This window comes from Marmota monax, unplaced genomic scaffold (assembly GCF_021218885.2).
Source record: "Marmota monax isolate L192 unplaced genomic scaffold, Marmota_monax_Labrador192_F-V1.1 WCK01_AAM20220418_F8-fsc00274, whole genome shotgun sequence".
NCBI classification, from domain to species: domain Eukaryota; kingdom Metazoa; phylum Chordata; class Mammalia; order Rodentia; family Sciuridae; genus Marmota; species Marmota monax.
Window position 1 is genome coordinate 374,070 of NW_026694547.1, and position 24,639 is coordinate 398,708.

Consider the following 24,639-nt stretch of genomic DNA (forward strand, 5'->3'; position numbering starts at 1 on the left):
TTCTATTCATTGCTGAATTAAATAAAGAAGCAACAGTAGCCAGGCTCAAGGAACTGCTTGTGAGTTTTTTGGTTTGGTTTTGTTGTTGTTTTAGCACTGAGGTTTGAACCCAGGGCACTTCACTGCTGAGCAAAATCTCCGCGGTCTTTTTGTTTTTTTCTTTTGACACAGTGTCTCACTAAGTTGCTGAGACTGGTCTCAAACTTAGGATCCTCCTGCCTCAGCCTCCCAAGTCGCTGGGATTACAGGCATGCATCACTATGCCCAGCTTGTGTTTCTTAGGAGACAACAAATGAAGAGGAATTAATACAAGAACAACTGACTTTGGTAGATGCTGCTGCATGGAGACCTAAAGTCATTCTAGAGGTCAAGACTTCCCATGGCCTGCTGCTTCTGGTGAAAACTGAGTGACTCAGCTTCATAAGTGAAGTTGAATCAAGGTGAAAGCAAGGAGCCAGGGGCTGAGAAGAACCTCTAAGAAGCAAAGGTCTTGGAAGTCAATGAGCAGGAGGCACAAAGCAGAGTCCAGGAGCCACCCTCCATGTAAGTGGCTTTTCTGGCTCTTCTGTGCCAGCAAGGTGACAGGGGTGGAGGGCTTGCAGAATCAGGGCAGGTGAGCCTGAGAGGCTGTCTTCACTGCTCTTTTTTACAGTAAGAAGGTTAGGGACGAGGAATCTAGAGTTGTCACCTGCATTCAGTGAGCATGCCACATGATAAGTCTTCAGGCAGCCCCACTACAATATAATCCTTGCTGCTTCACTCCTCCCTGCCCATCGGCATCTTATGTTTCTAAGAGGTCTGCCATAACCCACACTTTTGTATTCTTCATGAAATTCTAATAAGGAATATATTCTGAAATGTCCTCAACTTCCAGTCCCAATTAAGAGACTCATTGACACAACAGAGTTCTCATCTACAGAGTAAGGCAAATACTTTCCTCCCTGCTTCCAGCATTTTCAAGAAGGTCATTATCAATATTGGATGCTAAGATACATTTAGCATGTACTTGCACTATTACCTAGTGGCAAAAGCTGAACGTGGATATAATAGGTCCCAGGATTATTATATTATAGCAACTACGATGTATCCCCTCACAGTTCTGGAGGCTAGAAGTCCAGAATCAGTACCTCTAAGGTCAACTGAGGTGTTGGCAGGGCTGTGTTCTCTCCAGGGGCTCCAGAGAATCCCCCTGTGCCTCAATAAGGTAATGGTGGCTGCTGATGTTTTCTTGGCTTGTGACTACCATCTTCAAATCTCTCTGTTCCATTTTCAAATCTCCTCTGTGTGGTATAGTGAAATCTACCCTGTCTCCTTCCTATAAGGATGCACGTTATGTCACGTAGGGCACAGGGTAATCCAGAGTAATCTCCTTATTTCAACATCCCTATTTTTATTATTATTTTTAATGTTTATTTTTTCGGTACCAGGGATTGAACCCAGGGACTATCACAACGAGGTCTATCACAATGATGAGAATATGTATGTGAGCGCCTGAATCTGATCCTGCGATTTGCTACAGAAACTCAGCATCCTGTGTCATCATGAACCAGAAAGGCATCAGGAACAAAGCTCTAAGTCACGAGGGGAGCAAACTACCTTATATGATATCTAGGATGTAGAAGCCATTAGTCCAGGAAAATGTCATTGGCATTGCTGCGGAACTTACCATTTCTATAACACTTCTATCAGGTTTATCTGTCCAGAATTTTCTTCTGTTTTTTTTTTTTTTAAAGTAACAGTTCTATTTTTTTCTTTACCTTTTTTTGTAATTGTTTCATTTTCTTAAAGTAACATTTTTATTGATATATAACATATATATCAATATATAATTTATATAATTAAATATGTATTTTACATGTGTGTGTGTAATTTTCTTTTTTTTAACCTGGCCAAAAAACCTCCATACTATGAGCTTTCATTAGTCAGTGTTTCAATGGGTAGTTTGAAGACTTCAGGATGTAAACTTTAAAATCTCAGAAATGAGGAGAAATATGGAGGATTTCCCTAACATTGCTAAGACAAGAACTCAACGGATGTAAATTATTTTCTTCTACCCTAAAAAACTTACAATTTGGGGTTTTTTGTTCTCTGAAAGCCAGTTTAGAACTGATCACCAAAAGTTCACTACATCTTAAAGCACACCCAGTCACATGCTGCTGAACGGCAGTACATGTTATGAGAACTGTTGTCACTTAGGATCCCATTGTTGTGCAACTGGAGTGTACTTACACAAACTAAGATGGTATGATGTCTCTGGGTGAAATGCATGTCACACATGTGGTCCATCGTAGACCAAATATCATTATGTGGCACACAATGGTATGTTGAGTCTTAGCCTCCATCAGTTCTTTGAGGGTTCCCTAAACCAGGAAGATCTCCACCTCATGTGAAATACAAATTTCAAAGTATACACAATATATTCTATTTCATGTAGAACAATAATTTATATAGTGCATCTCCTAGACCCTCCGAGTAGATAGTGGCAATTTCAACTTTAGATCATAATGGCACACAGAAGGGACATCTCATTTACAAAGTTCTGAAATAAGAGGACTTTGTTAATGCTTTTGCATTTGCCCATGTCTGTAGGGGGCCAATGGTACTTGACCATCCTGGTGATTTGCTAACTCCCTCGTCGAAGACATGTGAATTGCTTTTTAGGGAAAATAGAGAGAATCAGAACAGGTCTGGCAAGACAGAGTAGTCCTCATTGATGCAGAAACACCCAGGACCAAATCTGAGGTGTTCTCTATACCCCTGCCCAGACAAGCACTGACCCTCAAGGGCAGCCCCTCGACGTAGTGAATGTATGAAGGAACTGAATTACTACTTATGAGATTTAAAAATAAATTCCAGTGCATTCTCTAATTCTCTGCCTCTGCTTCTCCCAGATTCTAATTTCACTCCTTTTTATGGGTTTAAGAAGTTTTCCCTTCCTTCCTTGAATGTTTAAGAACTTGATCTCTCCCTACTAAACAGAGAACAATAAACTACAGCAATGTGCACAGAAACAGCCCCCACTGCCTCACACATACAGGTCACTGATCAGCAAGGTAACACTGGCCACCCTCAAGACCCCACCAGGACACAGGCTTGGGTCTCTTCTACAACTCTAGTCCCCAGTGCCAACTCTCATTTGGAATAAATAGGAGTGAAAAGGGAAACCCCTACACTTCTGTACTTCTAGGGTTTTCACCCCTCCCTCCTATCCCTTTGGGCCATTTGCCTTTCAAACAGATCTTTCTGAGTACCCGGTGGTTGATCAGAAAGGGGAATGTTTGCTGTTGTCTGAATTTCTGTTACTCTCATTCAGTGCTTTATGCTCCCATGTATCCTGAAGGAGCAGTTACTAAATTTTATTTTGTGGTGGTGATTTTAAATTCCCAGCCAAAGTTTACTCATTGGACCTGCTTGACCAAGCCAGGCAACCCATTTCTTCTGCATCAAGGATGCCCTACGGATTCTCATCCAGCCACAGACTTCGGTTGCCAAGGCAGAGCTAGTACTTCCCATGACTCATCAGAGCTTGTTACAAAACCTGCTTCTGCCCATCTTACTTGCTACGAGAATCATATCATCTAGTCAAATATTATGTAAATTCATTTAATATGAGTGTAAAAAGGGTTGTTCCTGTGCACTCTCACACGTGAAGTTGGATGCATTAATTAAGAACTGCACTGAAGTAAGATAGGTGTCAAATATAAAAGACAGGGGGAAAAAAATCTCAAAAACCTATAAAAATTTTACGCTTGGAATGCACCAAATTTTAGGTTTTCTCTCTAAAGATCGAAACTGGAAATGTTAAATTATGCATTAAAAGCATTATTTATGCAAGGATGTTTCTGAAGAGTGTAACTGAGCAAATCTACAATCAAAGTAAAGCCACAAAAGAGTCAAGAAGTGATATACATTTACACATTTTTTTTTTGTCTTTTTCTGGTGCTGGGGATGGAACCCAGGACTTCACACATGCTAATAAGTACATGCTCTTCCACTAAGCTAAACCCTCAGCTCCACATTTACACACTTTGAGTCAAAATGAAATACTTATGTATTTTTAAAAATTATCCTTATTGACCAACTTTAATTTCTTTGATGAGAACTAATCAATACTGATCACAATTGTCAGCTAAGAAAGCTATACTTAACTCTGGCCCCAAGGGAGGCAAGCCAGAGAGACCCATTCCAGATAGCGCAGTTTCAAGAATGAGTTCAGTGTTCAATTGCTACTGGTCACCAAGATGTGGTAGTAAGTGCAACTTCCTGTGTCAATCCTGTTTCTTTCCTTACCTTTCACTCCCTCCCCGCAACTTTCCCAATCCCCAAGACTGAAAAAGGGACACAGCTTCATACCCATCCTTTTTGTAAAACTCCAGCATCATATTATCCGTGGCGACACTGAGGGGCCGGCGGGCCTGCTCGGGCTGACGCCGGTCAGCGGGGTCCATGTCTGGGGAGGGCATTGAACTATAGTTGGCATTATGGTTCACGTGCACCGGACTCCCATAATTGCCTGTAATGTTGAACTCTATCTCTGCAGGGAAGAGAGAATTGGTATACTCACCTTAATAATACCATTTATCCTATTAATAGGACAAAGAAGAGAATACATGTGGTCACGTAGACTGGCATTTAATAAAAAAAAAAGTCCATTTGTGTTTTTTTTCAAAATCCAACAAAACTTAATAAAATAGAAACCCTTGGATACTTTCTCAAAAAGACAAAATCAGCTTAGTCAAACATCATGCTTTAGAGCAGTCCTAATGTAATCAGGAAAACAGCAACATCCACCCTGGCTATTTTTATTTATTATTATTTGAGAAGTGCTAGCCATTGAAATTGGTCATGAAAAAAAGTCAATATTAAGATTTGTAAATGATAATATAGTCCTACTATAAAACTGAACAGGATACATTTTTTTTTTAAGTTAGAAATAGGAAGAATTTTCATTGAGGTATTTGTTGGTTCCCAAAGAGATACATTTTTTTTTGGTCAGTGGGAATGGATTTGCTCTGCTCAATTCTGCCTGTCCATGATGTAATGAATCAGCTTATCCACAGCACATGAAGAATTATTGCCTCCGACTCTTATTTCCTTTATTTCTTTATCTTCGCTTCCTAGCCTCACCTAGCTTTGTGCCATCAATAGAGCTCTCAGAAGATCAGCCACTCAAACACGGTCAGCAGAAGAAAGATGGCCAAACTTCTTTGATTTCCTCTGAGGACTACAGGGGTTCACCTTCGCTTGAGTTAGTGGATGTTGCTGCATAGCTAGAAGCATCCTCCTAATATTTACTACCCATAATGTCACAGCATCAGTTTTTTTTTTCTCAGTAAACCCTAAATTTAATGTAACCATTGCTCTCTCTTTAAAACTATCACCACTGCTAGATACGATGACGAATACCTTAATCCCAATGACTTGGGAGGCTGAGGCAGAGCTTGGGCAACACAGTGACTCTGTCTCAAAATAAAAAGTAAAAATGGGCTGAGGATGTGGCTCAGTGGTAGAGCACCATTGGGTTCAACCCCCAGTACCAAAAACAAACAAAAACAAAAATATCAGTCAAAGCTGAAAGACATGTACTTAGGCAATGATGCTTCCATGGCTCAGGACACGTCTTAAATTCCCTCTTAGAAAGCTGCCTTGAGAAGCTAATTTTGAATTAGGCCAAAAAAAAAAAAAATCTGCCTTTGTACATGCTAAGGGGCAAATCAAAGGGTACAACTTAGGGCAATGAAAGGGCAATATCCAGATGATCTGTGAGCCCTGAGGGTTTGGAGAAGAGGATTTCTCTCCTCTTTCTGCAACCGGCAGGGCATGATTCACAGACCTGAAGGAACCATGGTATGAAACCAGTAGAATCTATGGACCTCATTGGCACCCACAGCAGACACATTCATGCCAGAACATCCCTCGGCATGGATAAGAGAACAGGAAGCTGCTATGACAGTACCAATACCAGTGTGTGTGTGTGTGTGTGTGTGTGCAAAGATTAAAAGCAAGACCAACAAAAGCCCTGGGGGCCGTGGTCCTTGGTTTCAAAGAGTTCTGAACTCACAGATCTCCCTGCTCCCCACCTCTGATCCCCCAACCCAATGCCGCCACGTACCCCCAGGGAAGAACCAGTCTGCATGCTGGATGATGGGCTCGATGATCCCAACGATCTGCAGCGAAACTGTGGTCATCATCTCAGTGATGTTTCTGCAAGCACAGAGCAAAGGAGGGCAGGATGGGGTCACCAGCCAAGGCAGGATGAGGGATCCTTGGTCCTCTAGCTATTGAGCCCAGGAAGGGATCCTGGACTGGAACCTTGCAGGCCTAGGTTTGTGAGCTGGCTTTCTCTCAGGAAGGACACTTTACCTTTCTGAATGGGGACAACCACAGGTAAATGAACAGCACCCATGAAGGCACTTTTAGCATGAGGTACAGTTCTCATCACTGCCGAGTTCCTCCTCTTTCCGACTCTGAGGTCTCCTTGGAGACAACCCTCCATCCCTCTGAATCTTGGACAGAGTCCAGGGTGCCTGAGAGACTTTGCCTTGCCTGGTGTCATCATGTCCCTCGTCTTCCCTCTCTTCATGCTGATGCTGACCTGGGTTAACTTGGAGAAGACCCTTCCTTCAGACCCACAGCTCTGAGAGCATCAGTGAGGGAGGTCTGCACAACTCTGTGCATTCCCCCATAAAGGGAGTGGTCCATGACAGAATGAGGACTTGAAATATAAATAAGGCTGGTGATGATCCAGGAATGATCCAAGGAATGCCCCTGCATGCCCTCTTGCACCCCTGCCACACTGCCCACAGGGCTCCCCTCCCTTCACTCACCCTTCTGCTTGCGGCCAGAGGAGGTTGGGTCCTAAGACAATTGCCATGTTACTTGGAGTCATCTTGTTTATATCTTGATATTCTGACAGCTTCGATAAAAATTTGATCAAGTATCTGAAAAGAAATGAGAAGGGCCACGTTTAACTAGGGCTCCACACCAGACAGGTGTGCCGACACTTCTCTCCAGTAGCACATCTTACTGACAGCGAGACTCATATATCCTGCAGTATAATGAAGACATATCATGTATCAGGAAATGAGAAATCTGTATTCTCTTTGCAAAAACAAGACAGACTCAGATCTTACTCCGCAAGATGCGAAACATCTGCTTCAATGAACACTGGACAGAAAAAACTCTCCATCTTTCCTTCTGACTGAGAGGTGGTGTCCTCTGCAATTACCCTTAGTCAAGCTTTCTGGAAAGATCCAATGATGAAAATAATGAACACAGGCTTAGCATGTGATCCAGCAATTCCACTCCCAGGGGTATATCCAAGAGAAGTATGTCAACACATAAATTGGTAGATGAATGCTCGGAGCAGCCCTATTCACAATAGCCAAAAAAGTGAAAATCAACCATAGGTTCATCAAGGGATGAACAGGTAAATATGAAATATGGAATGTTATGCAGCCACAAGAAAGAATAAAGAACTGACATATCTCACTACATGAATGAACTGTGAACACATTATAAGTGAAAGAAAAGTCAAGATACAGGAGACTACATTATGATATCTATAATATGTAATATCCAGAATATGCGAATCTATAGACCCAGAAAGTAGATCAGTGGTTGCCAGGCCCTGAGTTGGGGAGTGGGAAGATGAAAAGTGATTGCTAATAAGAACTGGATTTCTTTCTGGAGTGGTAAAAAAAATCTCTAAAATTAGTATTGACAGTTGCAGAACTCTTTGAATGCACTAAAAAACTAAACATGACATACTTTAAAAGGTACAGTGATGTGTGAATACATTAAAGATAATGTTTTTAAAAAAATAAGAAATTATGCACAAATTCAGCACAACAGAAAAGCTTTGGAAAAACCACATTAAAAACCCACATTTCCTCCTAGACTCTGGGTTCCAAAAGGCTGTGGTCCTCATCCTGATTTGCTCAGGTCAGAGTGAAGCAACTTCCTTGGAAGTTTTCCACACGTCTTCTGTCAAGAGGACCAGACATGGAGTCCTACCATGTCGTCACTATGCTGACACTGGGCCATCTCTACCCAAAGCCTCTCCCCACCAGGCCTCATGCCCTCCAAGAGGCCACAAAGGAAAGAGACCAGGACATAGAAAGCTGGGGATCATCAATCCACAGGCTGTGGTCACCAACGTGAGCTGAGTACCAACCAATCTAATTTTTGATCTTGGGATTTTTTAATTATAGTAATATACATAACTATTTACCATTTAGACCCATTTGTGGTATATATTTCAGTGGGGTTAAGTAGATTCACACTGATACCAGGTCATCACTACTATCTATCTCCAGAACGCTTTCATTTTCCCAAACCAAAATGGTACCCATTCAACATTAACCTCAGCGTTCGACCCTGCCCCTGGCCCTGGCCGCCATCATTTGACTTAGTGTCTAAGAATTTGACTACCCTAGGTAACTCACATAAGGGGAATCATAAGCCTTTGTCCTCTGGTGCCTGGTTTCTTTCACTTAGCATCAAGACCAAAGATTCATTCATGTTGTAGCAAGAACCAGAATCTCATATCCCATTGTATGTATAAGCTATATTTCATTTATCCATTTATCCATCTGTGGACTCTTTGGTTACTTCCACTTTGGACTACTGTGAATCATGCTGCTGTGAACCTGGATATCCAAATACCAAGTCCCTACTTTCAGTTCTTTGGGGAATATACCGAGAAGTGAAATTGTTGGATCATATGGTAGTTCTATGTTTAATTTTTTTTTTTTTTTTTGGTCCTAGGGATTGAATTTAGAGACACTTAACCACTGAGTCACAGCCCCATCCTTTTCATTTTTCATTTAGAGACAGGGTCTTGCTAAATTGCTTAAGGCCTCATTAAGTTGCTGAGATTGGCCTTGAACAATCCTCCTGCTTCAGCCTCCTGACTGCGTCAACCATGCCCAGCATGTATGTTTAATTTTGAGAAACCACTATTTGATTGCTGGTGAGATTTTTTTATATTAATTTTTTTTTTAGTTGTAGATGGACACAATATCTTTATTTTTATGTGGCGCTGAGGATTGAACCCAGTGCCTCACATGTGCGAGGCAAGTGCTCTACTACTGAGGGACAACCCTATCCCTGCTGGTGGGATTTTTAGCAAGAAAAAAGAGAAACAATTAGGCAGATGGTTGCAGATGCTAAAGCTGAAAATCTGCATCCAAAGAAACTCAGAAGAGAGGCAGCAGGCCAGGAGGGGTGCTGGCAAGACACTGTGATGAGAAAGCAGAAGCCCGGGGAAGGGGGAAGATCTGCAGCACAGTGAGAAGTCCAGTCCAGGTACTAGCAAGGTGAGAGGCAGAAGTGGAAAATATCTGGGTTGAATGAAAGGTTGAGTGAAAGGTGCATAATACTCTCCTTTGCCTCCTCTTCCTGTGACTAGTTGAAGGACACCTCTGCCTCTGCCAGCTCCAGCACTGGTCAGCTTATAAGGTTCCAGGAACATCTTACCTTTACCATAAGTTCCAATATCTGAAGCTAGGGTGCAGATTTCTTCACTCCTTGCAAATCAAAGAACTTGAGTGAATTAGACAATAGCTAGTTAGGTAGCCTCCAGCACCATACAGAGGCTGTGAGCCTGTTTCCTTCTCTGCAAAATGGTAATAACAATCCCTGCCTTACCTCACAGGTTGAGGCTAAAAAGAGACCCTATGTGCCAACAACACACCACAAAAGGCTATGCACACAGGTTACTGTGACTTTTCCCCGGGGAACTGCGTATCTGAGGCTCAAATAAGCTGATCCTTTTGTCTCCAGTACCCACTTACCAGATTTTTTTTTTAAACTTTTTTATTTAGTTGTAGATGAATATGATTTATTTATTTATTTATTTTTATGTGGTGCTGAGGATCGAACCCAGGGCCTCACGCATGCAAGGTAAGCGATCTACCACTGAGCTACAACTCCAGTCCACACTTACCGGATGTTGTTATGATTGGCCTTGGGCAGTTTCTCACAAGCATTCCACAGGGCCTGGAGCCTCTTCTCCTGCTCCTGGATACTGGGAAAACGATAGGAAAAGCCACTGGTTGAGCATGATTCAATGAATCCCCATTGGCAATCATATTAACCAGTCATTCTCATACTGGACAAGAAAGAGCTAACTACTATAACTGACCCGTAAGAGCAAGGTATTATTATTTAAAATGTTTGCATATAATTATTTTACCTTCTATGCTATCCTTCTATCTTGGCCTGCACTAGTCCAACACAATTTTCTCTGTATGGTGAAGCATGCCAGGATGGCAGTTAAGGGAACGGGACAGAGGCCTGAGGCCTGCTCTGGAGTACAGGGTTACAGGGTTGTCAGGAGACGCAGGACACCAGTCAGGGAGTCCAACTCTGCACACTGTAGTGGCTGCCTGCCATCCAGTTCAATGCATAGTGAAGTATTTAGATGATGCTACATATTATATTAAGATATTACTGCTTCTTAATTTTCCTGACATTTGGCATATAATAGATCCTTAATAAAAATACCTGTAAATAAGGAGATTACATAGACATGAAGAAATCTGACCCTTCAAGATATAACTCAGGAAATAGATAACTTCCAGTAGCTGAAGGACTTTTTTCACTATGCAAAAATGATTTACTCTTAGAATTAAATAAATATGTATTATTTAAAAGATGACATTTTTTATATAAATCTATATTAAGACCCACATCAGAAAAGCTTTATGCTCAAAGAATCCTTTCTCAAGAAAAACTGAAAGATAAACAGCATCAGGGTGAGGCCCAACTCCAACCTGTTGACCCGGGACCCACAGCCGAGGTGTGGCTGTCACCTGCACACTTCATTGCTGGGTACTCCAAGGTCCTGCTGTTGATTCTGACCAAGGTGAGAAAACTGACTTTCCTCATTTCTGCCTCAAGAAAGAGGCAGGCATTCTCCACAAGGATCTTGAACCAGGAGGCTAGAGTGAAAACTAAAGGTTCCATTCAGAAATTGAAAGGTGACAGAAGATGCGTTAAGGAGTTGTCATGGGTCTCTAGCCTGGCCAAGGCGGGGTTTTGCGTGGGAAGAAAGACCCAGCTCCATCCTGTGATCTTGTGCCAACTCCCCAACCTCTGTGAGCCCCTGTTTCCTCCTCTGTACCAGGTTCACAATAATATTTTGCTCACAGAGCTGCACCAGAGGTCTAAAGAAGAAGCAGTCCAAAGCAGCTGGTCCTGCTGCTGGTTCATGCAAAGTTTGACATCATTGCTAAGTAGCCATCTGCAGGCTGCTGTTGTCACCTCTGTCATTTGCTGAGGCATCTTCATTGACACCAAACCCCACTCCCTTTTCCGATCTTTGACCTTTTGAAGGTGACAGTCAGTTCCTGGGAAGCTGCTACTTTAGAGGAGCCTAGAGCACTGGGCCACGGCAGCCCAGACCAAACCAGAAAGTGCCATGCAATCAAATGGAACTCTGAAAAAGACTAATTTTTCCAAAAATAGAAGATTCACAACAAGCAATCAGAAGAGGCCTCATTTTCCTCAGCCTGCATGACAAAGAAGTCCTCTCTGCTTTAACACTGTAAGGAATGTCACTTTGAGATAACCAGTCCACTTTTGGTTCTGCTGGACTTCCAGATGCCCCGTCCCTGGCCGACTGTATTTTAGGAATCTGCCTGCAATCCAATGCCCTGTTAAGGTGGGTCAAGGTTATCCACCCAACAGCCTTGAGAGCTTTGAAACACAGAACCCAGAGGAATGGTCACCTGAATCTCCACCGGCATCTTTTAGAAGCTTCCCAGGAGAGTCTGATGCACACAGAGGGTTAAAAACAATTGCTTCAGGCAAAAATGACTTTCTCGAGAAGGTGTGACCTTAAGTGGAAGGCACCATCATCACCAAGAGCCTTCAGCATGACATGTTTATAATCCAGTGTGAAAATAAGTTCTCATTTTCCCTAGGTTCAAAGATACCGACTACTTCGGGTCACTGGATCATTCCTATTTCCTAATGGAGATCCACCTCTGCGAATGAGGTAAGAAGTAGAGTATCTTGGGTAGGTAGGTGGTGATGAGCTGAGCTAGCCTCCCTTTCTCTAGCTTCACATCGTCCAGATCTCTTGGATATTTCATGATTTAAAAAAAAAAAAAAAAAAAGGATGGTTTTCAGCAAATGATATGTTCTCACTTGACTTCTTCCTGGGACCAGTCTTTCTTTAGAGAGGCATAAAATAGGTAAGTGCATGGACTCTGGAACTGGACTCCATGGATTCAAATTCTCATTCTGCCATACATTAGCTGGCAAGTAGCCTGCTGCTATGTACCTATTCTATACTTCAAATTCCTCACCTGTAAAATGGGGGACATAGCACAAACCACTTAATTAATAAGAATTTCTGAGAAATTTAAGGAACGTAAAAATGTATAATGGGCTTAGTGCAAAGTTAAACCTCTAATAAGCACTGAAAAAAATGATACCACTTATTATAACTAGTATCCTCACAGAGTCCAACACTTGGTCTTCACAATAAGAGTACCACAGATTTGGCCAGCCTTTTACAATGCATTAAAAAAATACACTTGTTGGGGGCTGAGGATATAGCTCAGTTGGTAGAGTGCTTGCCTTGCATGCACAAGGCCCTGGGTTCAATCCCCAGCACCACAAAAAAAAAAAAAAAAAAATTACATTGTGTCACTTGATTGAAGCGAGCTTCCTCTGGCTCTGCACATTCAAGTCTGGCTTCATTAAGAACTAGAAGCATCAATGATTAATGCTGGAGGTGATGGTTATACTCATTACCTAGATTTCATCACTGTATGATACATACATGGATTAAAACATCATCTTATATTCTATAAACCTATACAATTGTGAGTCAGATTTTTTTAAAAAAGATCCATCAGAGGGGGTGGGGGGAAGAGAGAGTGTGTGTGGAAGGGGGAGGTGCATCAGTATCAGATACACACACCAGATTCTTTCTGACAGAAGACCCAGGGTGTCCTTGAGACTAAGTCCCAACACCAGAGATCTCTAAGACACCATTTCCAATCATGGCCACCTTGCTAGGATAGCTATTTGCTCCAGACTTGCTCTCATAAAACACTCTTCTCTTCTTTTCTGTCTTCTGACTGCACAATCTCTACCATTCTCTCCACCACTTTTCCTCCCGTGCCAATTCTCAACAGTGTTTACTTGAGACGTTGTTTTGGGGTACCTAGAATTGAACCCCAGACTGCTTTATCACTGAGCCACATCTCTAGCTTTTAAAAATATTTTATTAGGGGCTGGGGATGTGGCTCAAGCGGTAGCGCGCTCGCCTGGCATGTGTGCGGCCCGGGTTCGATCCTCAGCACCACAAACAAACAAAGATGTTGTGTCCGTCCGTCGAAAACTAAAAAATAAATATTAAAAATTCTCTCTCCCTCCCTCCCTCTCTCACTCTATCTTAAAAAAAAAATTTAAAAAAAATATTTTATTAGAGACAGGGTCTCTCTGAGTTTCTCAGGGCCTCACTAAGTTGCTGAGGCTGGCTTTGAACCTGAGATCCTTCTGCTTTAGCCTCCTGAGCTGCAGGGATTTCAGGTGCGCACCACCACACCTAGCTTGAGATAGCTCTTATATCCAAAGAGAAATATAACATCCTAATACAGCAATAAACCAAGGAAAGAATGCAAGAATCAAGAAGCAAAGCCACACTGAGAAGCTGCAGTGTGTGACCTGGTGGTGACCCTGCCCCCAGGCTTGGCATTGCCACCATCGGGGGCCTGGCTCTGCTCCTTGCTGAGAGGCCTGCTCCCTCAGGCTTATGCTCAGGAGACAGCGTCCACTACCCTCTTGTTCTGCCTTTTTATTATTAGTTATTGGTGCAATATTTCTATCACAGATGAAGACAAAGACTGCCATGGTCACTCTCATGTCCTACTGCACTCTTAGCAGGGGTCACTGCCATTGCCCGAGCGAGCCCTTCCAGAACCTTCTTTAGTGCATTTCCACATATATCGAGGCATACCTGAAGTTCTACCATTTGAGTGTGTTGGTATTTATTTATTTTTTTTTTTAGAATAGAATATCACATTGTATCCTCATTAACTTGCTTTACTCCACTCAACAATAAATCTCCATATATTTTCATATCAGCTCTGCCTAATGGTTTCAGAAAATGCACACCATAGTTTATTTAGTCAGGACTCCCACCTCCCTTGCCCACTAAATCTTTAATTAACTTCCAGGCTTCTGTTATCCCAAATTATGCTGCAATCAACATCCTTGTACATGCCTCTTTGGAAAATGTCTTCATGATGGATTTGAAATGAAATTTCCAGATCCCAGGTTACATGCTTCCCTATCTTCAATAAACATAGCCATCTTTCAGTATTCCTGGGTTCAAGATCCATGTAGTCAATTAGCTGTGGACCGTGTTCTTTGCAGTTAGGGCTATGATGGTTGCATCTGCATGAACGTACACAGACTTTTCCCCTTGTTTACTGCCTAAAGAATACGTTAATAAAAAATATTACACAGTGCTTACATTTTATTAGGTATTGTAAGTAATCTAGAAGTGATTTAAAGTCTACAAGATGAAGTGCACTGGCTTATATGCAAATATTAAGTGATTATACATAAGGGACTTTGAGCCTCTGGGGTCCCAGATCTTGAGCACAGACACCAAGGGATGACTGTACATCCCCATAAACTCTGACCCGCAAGACGGTGCAACACAAGGTACTCACTTGGACGCCTGGATCCACTCATCATAGAGTTCAAAGGTCATGAGTGGTTCTGGCAACTCTCGGAGGTAAGATTTCAAAGCTCCTGAGTGTAGATACAATAATGACAATGAGCCGTTATGACCTGGCAGCCTGCAGTACCCATGTGGGTTGTCTCTGGAGACTGGCTCCCTGACCAACACAAGACCACACAGAGGCTACTCACACGAACAGACCCAGGACTCTGGTAGGGGGACCTGGGATGACAATCGCATTGTCCCCCTTACTTCCCACATCACTACATCTTCTCCTGGAACAGTAGGAGGCCTTCCTTCAAGGGGCCAGAACAAACAGCCCTGAAACTGGGCCCTGAGTGGACACATGTGAATGAAGCCTATTGGAAAGGCCTGGGCTGGAGTGTCCTTGACATGTAACCACACCCTCTGCATGCTCACCCCTTCCCTATGCGGCCTTGCTGAGAGCATCCTGCCAACAGGCTGTGGGTGCCCACCTGCAATGGCATGGGGGTCTGCCGAGTACTCCTGCACATCCACCACACAGCAGTCCAGCGCAGCTTTCAGCTTCTTCAGCTTGGAGGCAGAGGGAGCTACTCGGAAGAGTCCCTACGTACAAAACAGAGGGTTAGCAGACAGTCGGCAACTCAAAGGTACAAGAGCAAAACCTCCAAGGTACATTCTTCTAACACCAGGTTCCCATATTGTTTCTGCCCCTTTTTTTAGGTCTCTTCCTGCAGACATAGGCAACTTGAGAGTAGGAACTGGATCTAATTTTACGCTGTGCTCTTTTCCTGCCTGATGTCAGGGTGGCTCATTATACTGGTTCAGGAAGTATCTATTGGCTAATAGAACCCTGAACACTCAAACTGTTGTTCCTGTACACTTAAGATACGTCCTGTGAAGAACTGACTGAGACCTGGTCAGACGTGGAGATCTAACAAGTGGGATGAGAAAAGGTCTATGAGGGGTGTGGGTGAATGTGCACATACACGAGGAGCAATCAAATTGCCAAGTCCTCAGAGGAAGGGCAGACTGGGGACAGGGTATGATGGAGCCTCCATGTTCCATTATTAGCATTACTTTGGTATTACCATCACTTCGTTCAAATAAGCCTCTGCACATTGTAGAGCAAAGCAAGCCAGGCACGGAAAGAAGAGGGCAGAGTGTGCAGAAGAGAAGACAAATGCTGGTCAGCACTGAAAAGGAACCACCAAGTCCCAGGTGAGTTAGACAGAAAGCCCTAGTGGTTTCTGTTTCAACTTGTTAGCTTCCTGCATTTTTTTTATTATTATTGTTTGTTGTTGTTGTTATTATTATTATTTTGATACTGGGGATTGAACCTAGGAATGTTTTACCACTAAGTCATATTCCCAGCCCGTTTTATCTCAACACAGGGTCTCCTTCAGTTGCTGAGGGTCTCACTGAGTTGCTGAAGCTGGCCTCAAACTTTCAATCTTCCTATCTCAGCCCCCTGAGCTGCTAGGATTATAGGCATGCACCAACTGTTCTCAAGAGCTTCCTCCATTCTGTGATCCAAACTACAGGCTGAGAAACAAGCTGGCAGAATGCGCTTGTTTGCTCCTTCAAACTTTTATGGTCACTCAGATTTCCAGATTCCTTTAAAAGAAAATGTTCAGTCTGAAATACTGAGTTTCTGGCCTACTAAGATGGCTAACTCCCTTCCTAGTGGAGGGTGTGACAGATAAATCAGCGTTCAAGGCTCTTTGGCATGTATGTGAGGAGGTTAAGCAATGTGTCTATAAGGCTACTATGACCAAGAGACCAAGCTACAAAATACACTTAAGGAGAGGTTTAGACTCTCACAAAACCAGGCATAGCCATGCAAGAAGAGCCAGCAGTACTTGGTGGTGGACAGTGTTAAATACAGTAACCCTCTGTTATCTGCAACTTCACTTTCAGTAAGTTTCAGTTATCCTTGGTCAACTTCAGTCTGGAAATACTAAATGGAAAATTACAGAAATAAATAACTCATTTCTATAATTTGAATAGCTTATTATGATATATTGTTACAAGTGTTCTAGTATATTACTGTTGCTGCTAATCTCTTACTACATATACCTAATGTATAAATTTAAAGTATTTATGTATAGCAAAAAAAAAAAAAAAAAAAACCTAGTAGTATATATAGAGTTCGGTAATAGTTTTGGGCATCCACTGGGGGTCTTGGAACATATGCCCTGTGGATAAGGTGGATGAGTGCCTAAGACTTCAGATATTTGATTGCATAACTGCAAGAGGAGACTGTCCCATTAAGGGAAGCGTTATTAAGATAGCTAGTGGGGTTGGGGTTGTGGCTCAGTGGTAGAGCACTTGCCTAGCACATGTGAGGCACTGGGTTCAATCCTCAGCACATAAAAATAAATTTAAAAAAAGGTATTATGTCCATCTACAACTAAAAAAATAAAAAATAATAAAAAAAGAGAGCTAGTGAGTATTTCTATGGATATTAGAGGGAATTTTTCATGGAAATGTTAAAGAGTGCCAACACAGGAGTGGAGCCCTCCCACTGAAGTGGATGTGAAGCACTAGGAGATGAGGAGTAAATGACAGGAAAGAACAGGTAATGGGGAGGGCCCTGTGGTTGGAGGCAGGAGGGGACAGCCAGCCCGGCAGAGCCCTTCAAGGATGGCTGCACTAGCAACATCAGGCACTTGCGTGGCCAAGGAGGCTGGGACTGAGGCCCTAGATCTGACAACCTGGGGCTCCCTGGGGGCCCCCCGAGGGCAGCTGCAGTGTAGGGGTTGGGACAGAAGCTACACCAAGGAAGAGCAGCGAGTAAATGGTGTTGATAATGCACAAACAGCAAATGCTGCAAGTTATTCATAGAAATTGAAAAGCAGAAAGAAACCAAGGGGTTAGGAAAGGAGTCCGAGGTTGTAGCAAGGTTGAAAGAAGATTTTTTTTTTTTTTTCGTAAATTAGGGGAAAACCTAAGCATATTTGTTATTAAAGGGAAAGAGCTGATGCAAAGTAGGGAAAAAGAGAAAGAAAAAGGGAGAAGGAGAGAGAGAAAGGAAGAGGGGAGGGAAAGGAGGAGAAGGAAGAAAGAGAAGGAGAGAGAGATTAATTGAGTGCAAGATTTGTCCAGAGGCAGAATGTCTCAGAAAGGGCAGAGACAGGAAAGTTGAGGCAAGACTAGAGATGTCAGAGTCCATTCTCTGAGAACCAATTGACATCGACTAGATATGTAATGATGTTAGTACATTACTGTTATTTTTTGCTATAATAATACTGTTGCAACTGTATTTTAGAATATTCCTTATCTTTAAGAAATACATTCTAAAACACTTTGTGGAAATGACACCACATCTGAAATTAGCTTCAAAATATCCAAAGTAGGTATTAGGAGGCAGGAAATGGAGATAGAGATTAAAACAGATTGACTACAAGCTGGGGGATGGGGATCATTTTCTTATCTTTGTGTGTATACATATTTCCATAATTTAAAAAAATAAAATAGAGGGGCTAAAAAGTCCAGTTCACCACCTATGTGAAACTATTTCTCAGATATCAAAGAGAATTCTTCTTTCTTAATTGATGACAAACATGAAGGCACATAAAATGGGGTAAAAATGAAACATTTATTCCCATTCCTTTTTGGATATCTAGCATCTCAAATAGACCTGGCACATGGAAACAGCCAACACTGAGATGAACGTTCACTGCCTTTCCTTCTTCCACTTAGAAACCTTAGTTTTTCCCATGTGACCCAGTGCTTACTTGGGTTGCAGCCTGTTTTTGATTAACCAGGCTTACTGGATAGATGCTACGCTGTTTATAACCCTCCTTTCTCATTTTATACTTTGTTTAGTAATAAATGCATGAGTGGTCTAAATAGACATGGACTAGGTGATCAGCTCAAAGGAATATTGGATAAAGGTGTTAAAAGAGCCTACTGGAGCAAAGAAAGATGGCTCTTATCTCCCAGGAAACAATTCACACAGAAATAAAAACAACAGCCACCACCAATTTCTCATAGATCTTTTTTTTTAAAGGCAGTTCTTTAAAAATACTTTCTAATGTTGCTATCAATCAAATTTTGAGGATGTCTATAAAAGACCTGTGATCCAAAACGTTAAGAGCTCTATTTTGGAAATTAGGAAAATTTTTACACAATAGGAGGAGGAGAGAGAATGAGTTGGCGTAGTAACAGCAGCAATAGAATGCCAAAGTCATCAAATCACATTAAGTCTGAAGAAACAACAAGTCAAATCTGCACATCCAGTCCTCAGGGCCAGATGTAGCAAGCTGCCCACAATCCTCCACTCTCAATATAAAATGAAGAAAAAGCAGGACCAGTTTGTGTCTGCAGGGCAGGGGGCAGAACCACATCCCCTGTCTTTGTGTTTGGATTGGAGGGGGCCAGGATAGAGATGATACAGGAGAGAAGACCCCGGAGATGCTGCCTCTTAGAAGAGGTGACCTGCTCATAGCTGGGTCTGGCTATGCTCCATCCTACCTCCTCCTGCATCCCACACTCCAGCAGCATCGTCACACACGCCTCAATGGGGAAGGCGATCTCTCGGCCACTGATTGTGAGATGCTCCTCCAGTGGCTTCCCAAAGGAGGGTTTCTCAACCCAGGCCTCTGAGGAGGAGAAGAAAGAAAGAAGTCAGTCAGCAGTTTGAGAAGGTCACTCACATTATCTTTCTTTTCTCTTGTCATTCAGATTCTCCTAAGACTACCAAAAAAAAAAAAAAAATGGCGGCCTAGTTGGGGATTGGGGATGAGGGAGAGGGTAGGTGGTCAGCCAGCTGTATCCATTAGTGCTGGGGTTAATGTGACACACCACATTCATCCTGGGTGGGGTTCATGATTGGATGTGCTTGACTTGATTACGACTGGATCAATACCATCATACAAAGTTCTAGGGGCTCATCTGAATGTGACATGATTGTGTAAATCTTAAACAGTGACCAAAATGCAAGGAGATGGTCTCATCTGGGAAGGCAAGTGGGCTCCCCAGACTCCCTTCCCAGGGAAGGCATGTGCTTACCTTGTTGTGCTTTTATTTGAGGCAATACAGCCTGCAACAGTGTCAATGACTTCCTGTGGTATTCAGCTTGCACTTCTATTAGCTGAGAAAATCACAAAAAAATACATTACCCTGTGCAGAATGGCAGGAACACAGGCTTCTCTGTTGCACATAGCAGGTTCTGCGTGAAGGTGCTTACTCATGGGGGAGGGAGAAGGAGCCCCCTGCTCCCTCCTCCAACTCACATAGGAAGATAGTCATGCTTCAGCCTGTCACAGCAGACTAAGAATGGAAATTTGAGAAGCAGGAGAACCGTGAAAAAATAAGGGAGTTCCCCCAGAGCTGGAGCCTGGCTTAGAAAGCTTCATCTTAGCCACCACCCTACCTTTCCTGGCACCCCAGGAAAAGGCAGCAAAGAGAAGTGCAAGAACAGGTGATTACAAACGGGAAATATGCTTAGAAATTCATTTGCCTCTACAATATGTATGGGCTAAATCAATCTGTATACGTCTTCGATTTCTGCCAACTTAGTTTAACTTCGAGCTGATCAGAAAACATACAGCTGGACCTGGGATCCTCTTTAGGTACACTGGGAGGTGAACTTGCTCTGGCTATTGTGGTGCAATCGGAAGAACAAATTCCTCATGGTGCTCTACTGTGATCATCCCATTAAATTAAAACACAGCTGACATGTGGATAACGGCAAGGGAAAACCCATGAGCAACAGTTACTTCATTTATTTTCAGAATCTCCTTCTCCTGTCCCCAAGAGTGGGCATGGAGGACAGAGGGGGAGGGAACAGCTCTGAATCCTTGCTGTGGAGAGGAAATACCAATAACACTGATGGAAAACTAATGCAGATTTTTTTTTTTTAACAAAGTTAACAGAATAAGTAAATAAATGGTACCCAAGGGACAATTAGACAATCTAATAAGGCTTGGAATGCTGGTATTTTGTTGGTTTCAGAAAGTCTAAAGTCAAGTCTCATCTTCACAACTGAAACCGATAAAATGCACTTGGAAAAAATACTATTGTAAAATTAACTCTCCAAGTTGGGAATAATAGATATCAGTTCTTTTTGCAGAAATAAGAAACCTATGAATGTCTGGGCCAGTAATAAAAATGTTCGAAGAATGCTAATAGCCCATAGCACTTCTACCATAGTCCATAAAGCACGTCATCCTTTTCAGGAATTCTCCTGTTTTTATTTTTACTCCCCTTCCTTATCATTCTATCACCTCCCTGATCATATAAAAAATAAACATATGTAAGTATGTGTGTGTGTGTATACAGACACACACACATGTATATGTATATATAGACAGAGTGTGTGCTTTCTAGAGTTTTAGTCTCAACACGAGCAGGTGAACAGGACAATCTGTCATTTTGTACTATTTCTCTGTGTACGATTTTTGTTTTCTTGGTTTTTTATTGTTGTTGTTTCACTTGCTTTGCATTTACCCTGCTAAACAGCAAGAGTCCTCATTATCTGAACTGGATCATTTAAGTGTAGGTGATTCAGATCCTGTTTCTTCCTCTTTCTCAACTCTAAATCTGCTTCCATGGGTAAGAGGCAGGTAAACATGTTAGAGTCTGTAAACAAGTCAAAATAACACCTGGCATTTTGCCAGGGGAATGTTAGAGTTCGTAAACAAGTCTGGATGGTGCCTGGCAAAATGCCAGAGGGAGTGGTTTGAGAAGTAACAAAAGCGAGCCATTAAGTGTGGAGATTCCTGATTGGTTGACTGCTGTATCTAGTTTATGTTAATTAGATAAGCTGTGTGGAATGTATAAATACTGCTCCTGTCCTACAATAAATGGCTCCCACTCCTGCTGTATCAATGTACACAAGTTGTTCGTCACCTCCCGGTTATTCTGCTGCAGCCAGACTGCGGCATAAACAGGTTACATATCAATCACTATTCACCTATTTGCCACTACAGCAAAAACCTATATCAAAATCAGTGCTCACCTGGGATGAGGTGGTTATCTTCCTATTCTCCTCAAGACCCTTATTGTCCCAGATCAAGTTTTCTCAACATTGGTCCTACTAATATATTGGGGGAGTGGGCAAATCTTGGTGGTAGGGAGCTGCCCTACATATTGTGAGAAACTTAGCAGCGTTCCTGGTCTATCTATTAGATGACAATGTCCCTCCCTAGCTGCAATGATTAGAAATGCCTCCAAGCACTGCCAGATGTCTACTAGGAAAGGTAGCAAAATTGCTTTCAGTTATCATTCAGTGTAATTGATGACTGAACTGCAATAAATCCAGGGAGAGGGCTGGGTTTTATTCTTATGTTTTTGAAGAAACCCCTATAAGGAGTAAGGAAGGCAGAATCTATTCATGACAGAACAGTTTCACCCTTTTCTATGATGTGCTAACTAAGTGAGAGGCCCCGAGTTCCATGCCCACATTCCCTTTCTATCCACACCATGAATCTTGCTAACACTTTCATGCAATCTCACCTTTCTGGACCCTTACCGTTTGAAAGTAGTTTGCATAGTCGATTTCTTTGGCCACAAAACTGTACATGTCAGCGGAGAGTTGGTCCTGCGCAAGGTAAAAGATACAACCAAGGTAAAACATAAAATAATAAGATAGCTAATGTCTGAGTCTATATACCACAGGGGAAAGGGGCCTTAAACAGTTTCATCTCATTTTAAAATAATATTTGATATGTTACAAACTTTTTTTCATAGGGAATTCCATGTTTTCCCACAACGGCTCTACAAAATGAGTGAGTTTGAAAAGTACACCTATGCCAATAGGTCCCTCAGGGTTTTTAACACATGGGCTATGTCTGCAGTTAAAGTCAAAGCTGGTGTGGGAGCATGAAGTGCAAATGACATCCGTACACCTCTGCAGCTTGTGCCACCATCCTGAAGCAAGCTTCCTTCTCCTGCCCCAGCTTTCTTTCACTCTCAATTCTGATTACGTGATCATCACGATAAGGAAAGAGATGGAAGGAGATGCAGCAATTTAGAGAAAGCTTAGAGAAGACAGGTGCACAGGGAAAGCATTGCTGACTCAATACCTGGCAAAACCTGGACTCATCTCACATTGCACACGGATCTCACAGCATCAGCATCCCTTCATTACTCAGGTCTGCATGGGCTTGGATGGCAATGGCCTAATGCAGTGTTGGAACATGGAATGTTTCATCCTTTGAGGAGAACCATTCTCGGTTCCAGAAAAACAGGCATAACATTGCGTCATCAATGTTTCTTTTGAGCAGGATGAAATTCTGTCACTCACAGTATTTCTGAGCGTGACCCTCCTCTGAACTTGTTTGTGCAACTCATATGACCTCTTAGGTGCTTACCTGTTTGGCAACCTTAGGTTGGCAATACTTAGACAAGGTGGGTAACTGACAAGAGCTTACATGTTCAGGTTGAGCCAAACGCAATGGTAGCCCAAGAAAACCACCTGGATGCTGAATAAATGAAAGCAGTGACAACATGCTTTTGGACAGACCCTGTGCCATGAAACCTCAAGCGATCTGTACCAAACCACAACCCTTAGCTTCTCCAATTAAGCTGATTCTCGGCAAAAACACCGGGATGTGTAGGAGCAACCTGTTTCATTTCTAGAATCCAGGACAGGCAAGCAACTCCTGGGAACATCACTCAATAGTTCTTGTATACAAGTCAAGGGAACCAAGACACAGAACTGAAAGAGGAAATCTGTTCTCTGGGGACCTCTAAGCACTGATGAGACTAAGCTATGCATGACTGACTTGCACAGAATGAACAAAGAGAAAAAAATGAACAGACACTCATGGAGAACTTTCTAGGTGTGAAGCACAAATTTTCACCTAACCCTCTTAGGTAAGAATTAATTTTCTAATTTTAGGTCAGTAGGTTGTCCACGTATTCAAGAATCTTATCTATTGACCACTGTCTAAAAATGCTTAGCCTAGTAGGAACTTCAAAACTATTCTCTAAATGAGGAAATTAAGGCTCAGAGTTGGCAAATTTCCAAAATACAATAAGCGCAAGACCACGTCAAACCTCTTCCCCCAGAGGACCCTTATTTGAAGGTCTCTGCAGACTGCCAAGTCTCTCCAAGGTTCCAGAGAGAGGATCTCATCTGGAATCCACTTCGTCTAACATCCCTGCAGAGCCCCATTCAGGAGACATACATCACCAGTCTTCCCATTGGGAGGGAGATATTTTGAGCCAGAAAAACAGCGATAAAAATGGCTCAGCAGACAGAGAAAAGGAAGAGAACCCCCCAAAGACCTGGTGCTGCATCAAATACACTTTCAATTCCTCATCATCTGGGCCTCTCCCAGGACAATCTTAAAAAAATAAAATCAGTACGTTACTATGTTTTTAAAGTCACAATGCGGATTCCAAACAGGCCACACTACAAATAAGAAACAAGAATGGAAACTACAAATCTGCTAATTTTTTTTTAATAAAGAACAAAACCCCTTTCATCAATAATGACTAGAGTTTAAAGTATTGTTAAAAATCATTATTTTCTGATTTTGCAACTAATCTACACTCAGAATTTCTAATAGGAAAACAAAGACCCAAGTTAATGGGCAATCTGAGCAGGCAGCAATCAATTGCCAACATGGACATGAAGATGCTCATTTTGTTCCATTCTATCCAGGCATATCTTTTTTCTGATTGTTTGGTTTACCCAAAAAAAAAAAAAAAATGGAACCAAACTGCTTTTTACCCCTAGAAAAACACAGTTTGTAATGGTGACATATTTTATTATATGAATATGTTTCTCTTGTTGGAAATTACGGGGGTTTTTTGGTACTAGGGATTGAACTCAGGGACTCTCAACTGCTGAGCCACATCCAGCCTTATTTTTGTATTTTATTTAAAGACAGGGTCTCACTGAGTTGCTAAGCACCTCACCTTTGCTGAGGTTGGCTTTGAACTCGTGATCCTCTGCCTCAGCTTCCCAAGTCTCTGGCATCTAGCTGGAA

At 42.3% G+C, this 24,639-nt stretch overlaps 1 protein-coding gene across 5 annotated transcripts in view; it reads right to left on the reverse strand.

Moving 5' to 3' along the window:
• The window catches only part of Arhgap44 (Rho GTPase activating protein 44), a 211,469-nt gene that overhangs the window by 17,878 nt on the left and 168,952 nt on the right, over nucleotides 1-24,639 (reverse strand). For all 5 annotated transcript variants that reach the window (XM_046420729.2, XM_058571591.1, XM_046420732.2 and 2 more), the window contains exons 8-16: nucleotides 22,173-22,241; nucleotides 19,709-19,790; nucleotides 19,172-19,299; nucleotides 15,187-15,298; nucleotides 14,700-14,781; nucleotides 9,950-10,030; nucleotides 6,828-6,941; nucleotides 6,113-6,204; nucleotides 4,354-4,534 (exon numbers count right to left, since the gene is read on the reverse strand). In XM_046420729.2, coding sequence (XP_046276685.1) covers nucleotides 4,354-4,534; nucleotides 6,113-6,204; nucleotides 6,828-6,941; nucleotides 9,950-10,030; nucleotides 14,700-14,781; nucleotides 15,187-15,298; nucleotides 19,172-19,299; nucleotides 19,709-19,790; nucleotides 22,173-22,241 — 941 coding nt within the window. The remainder of the gene's footprint in view (nucleotides 1-4,353; nucleotides 4,535-6,112; nucleotides 6,205-6,827; nucleotides 6,942-9,949; nucleotides 10,031-14,699; nucleotides 14,782-15,186; nucleotides 15,299-19,171; nucleotides 19,300-19,708; nucleotides 19,791-22,172; nucleotides 22,242-24,639) is intronic.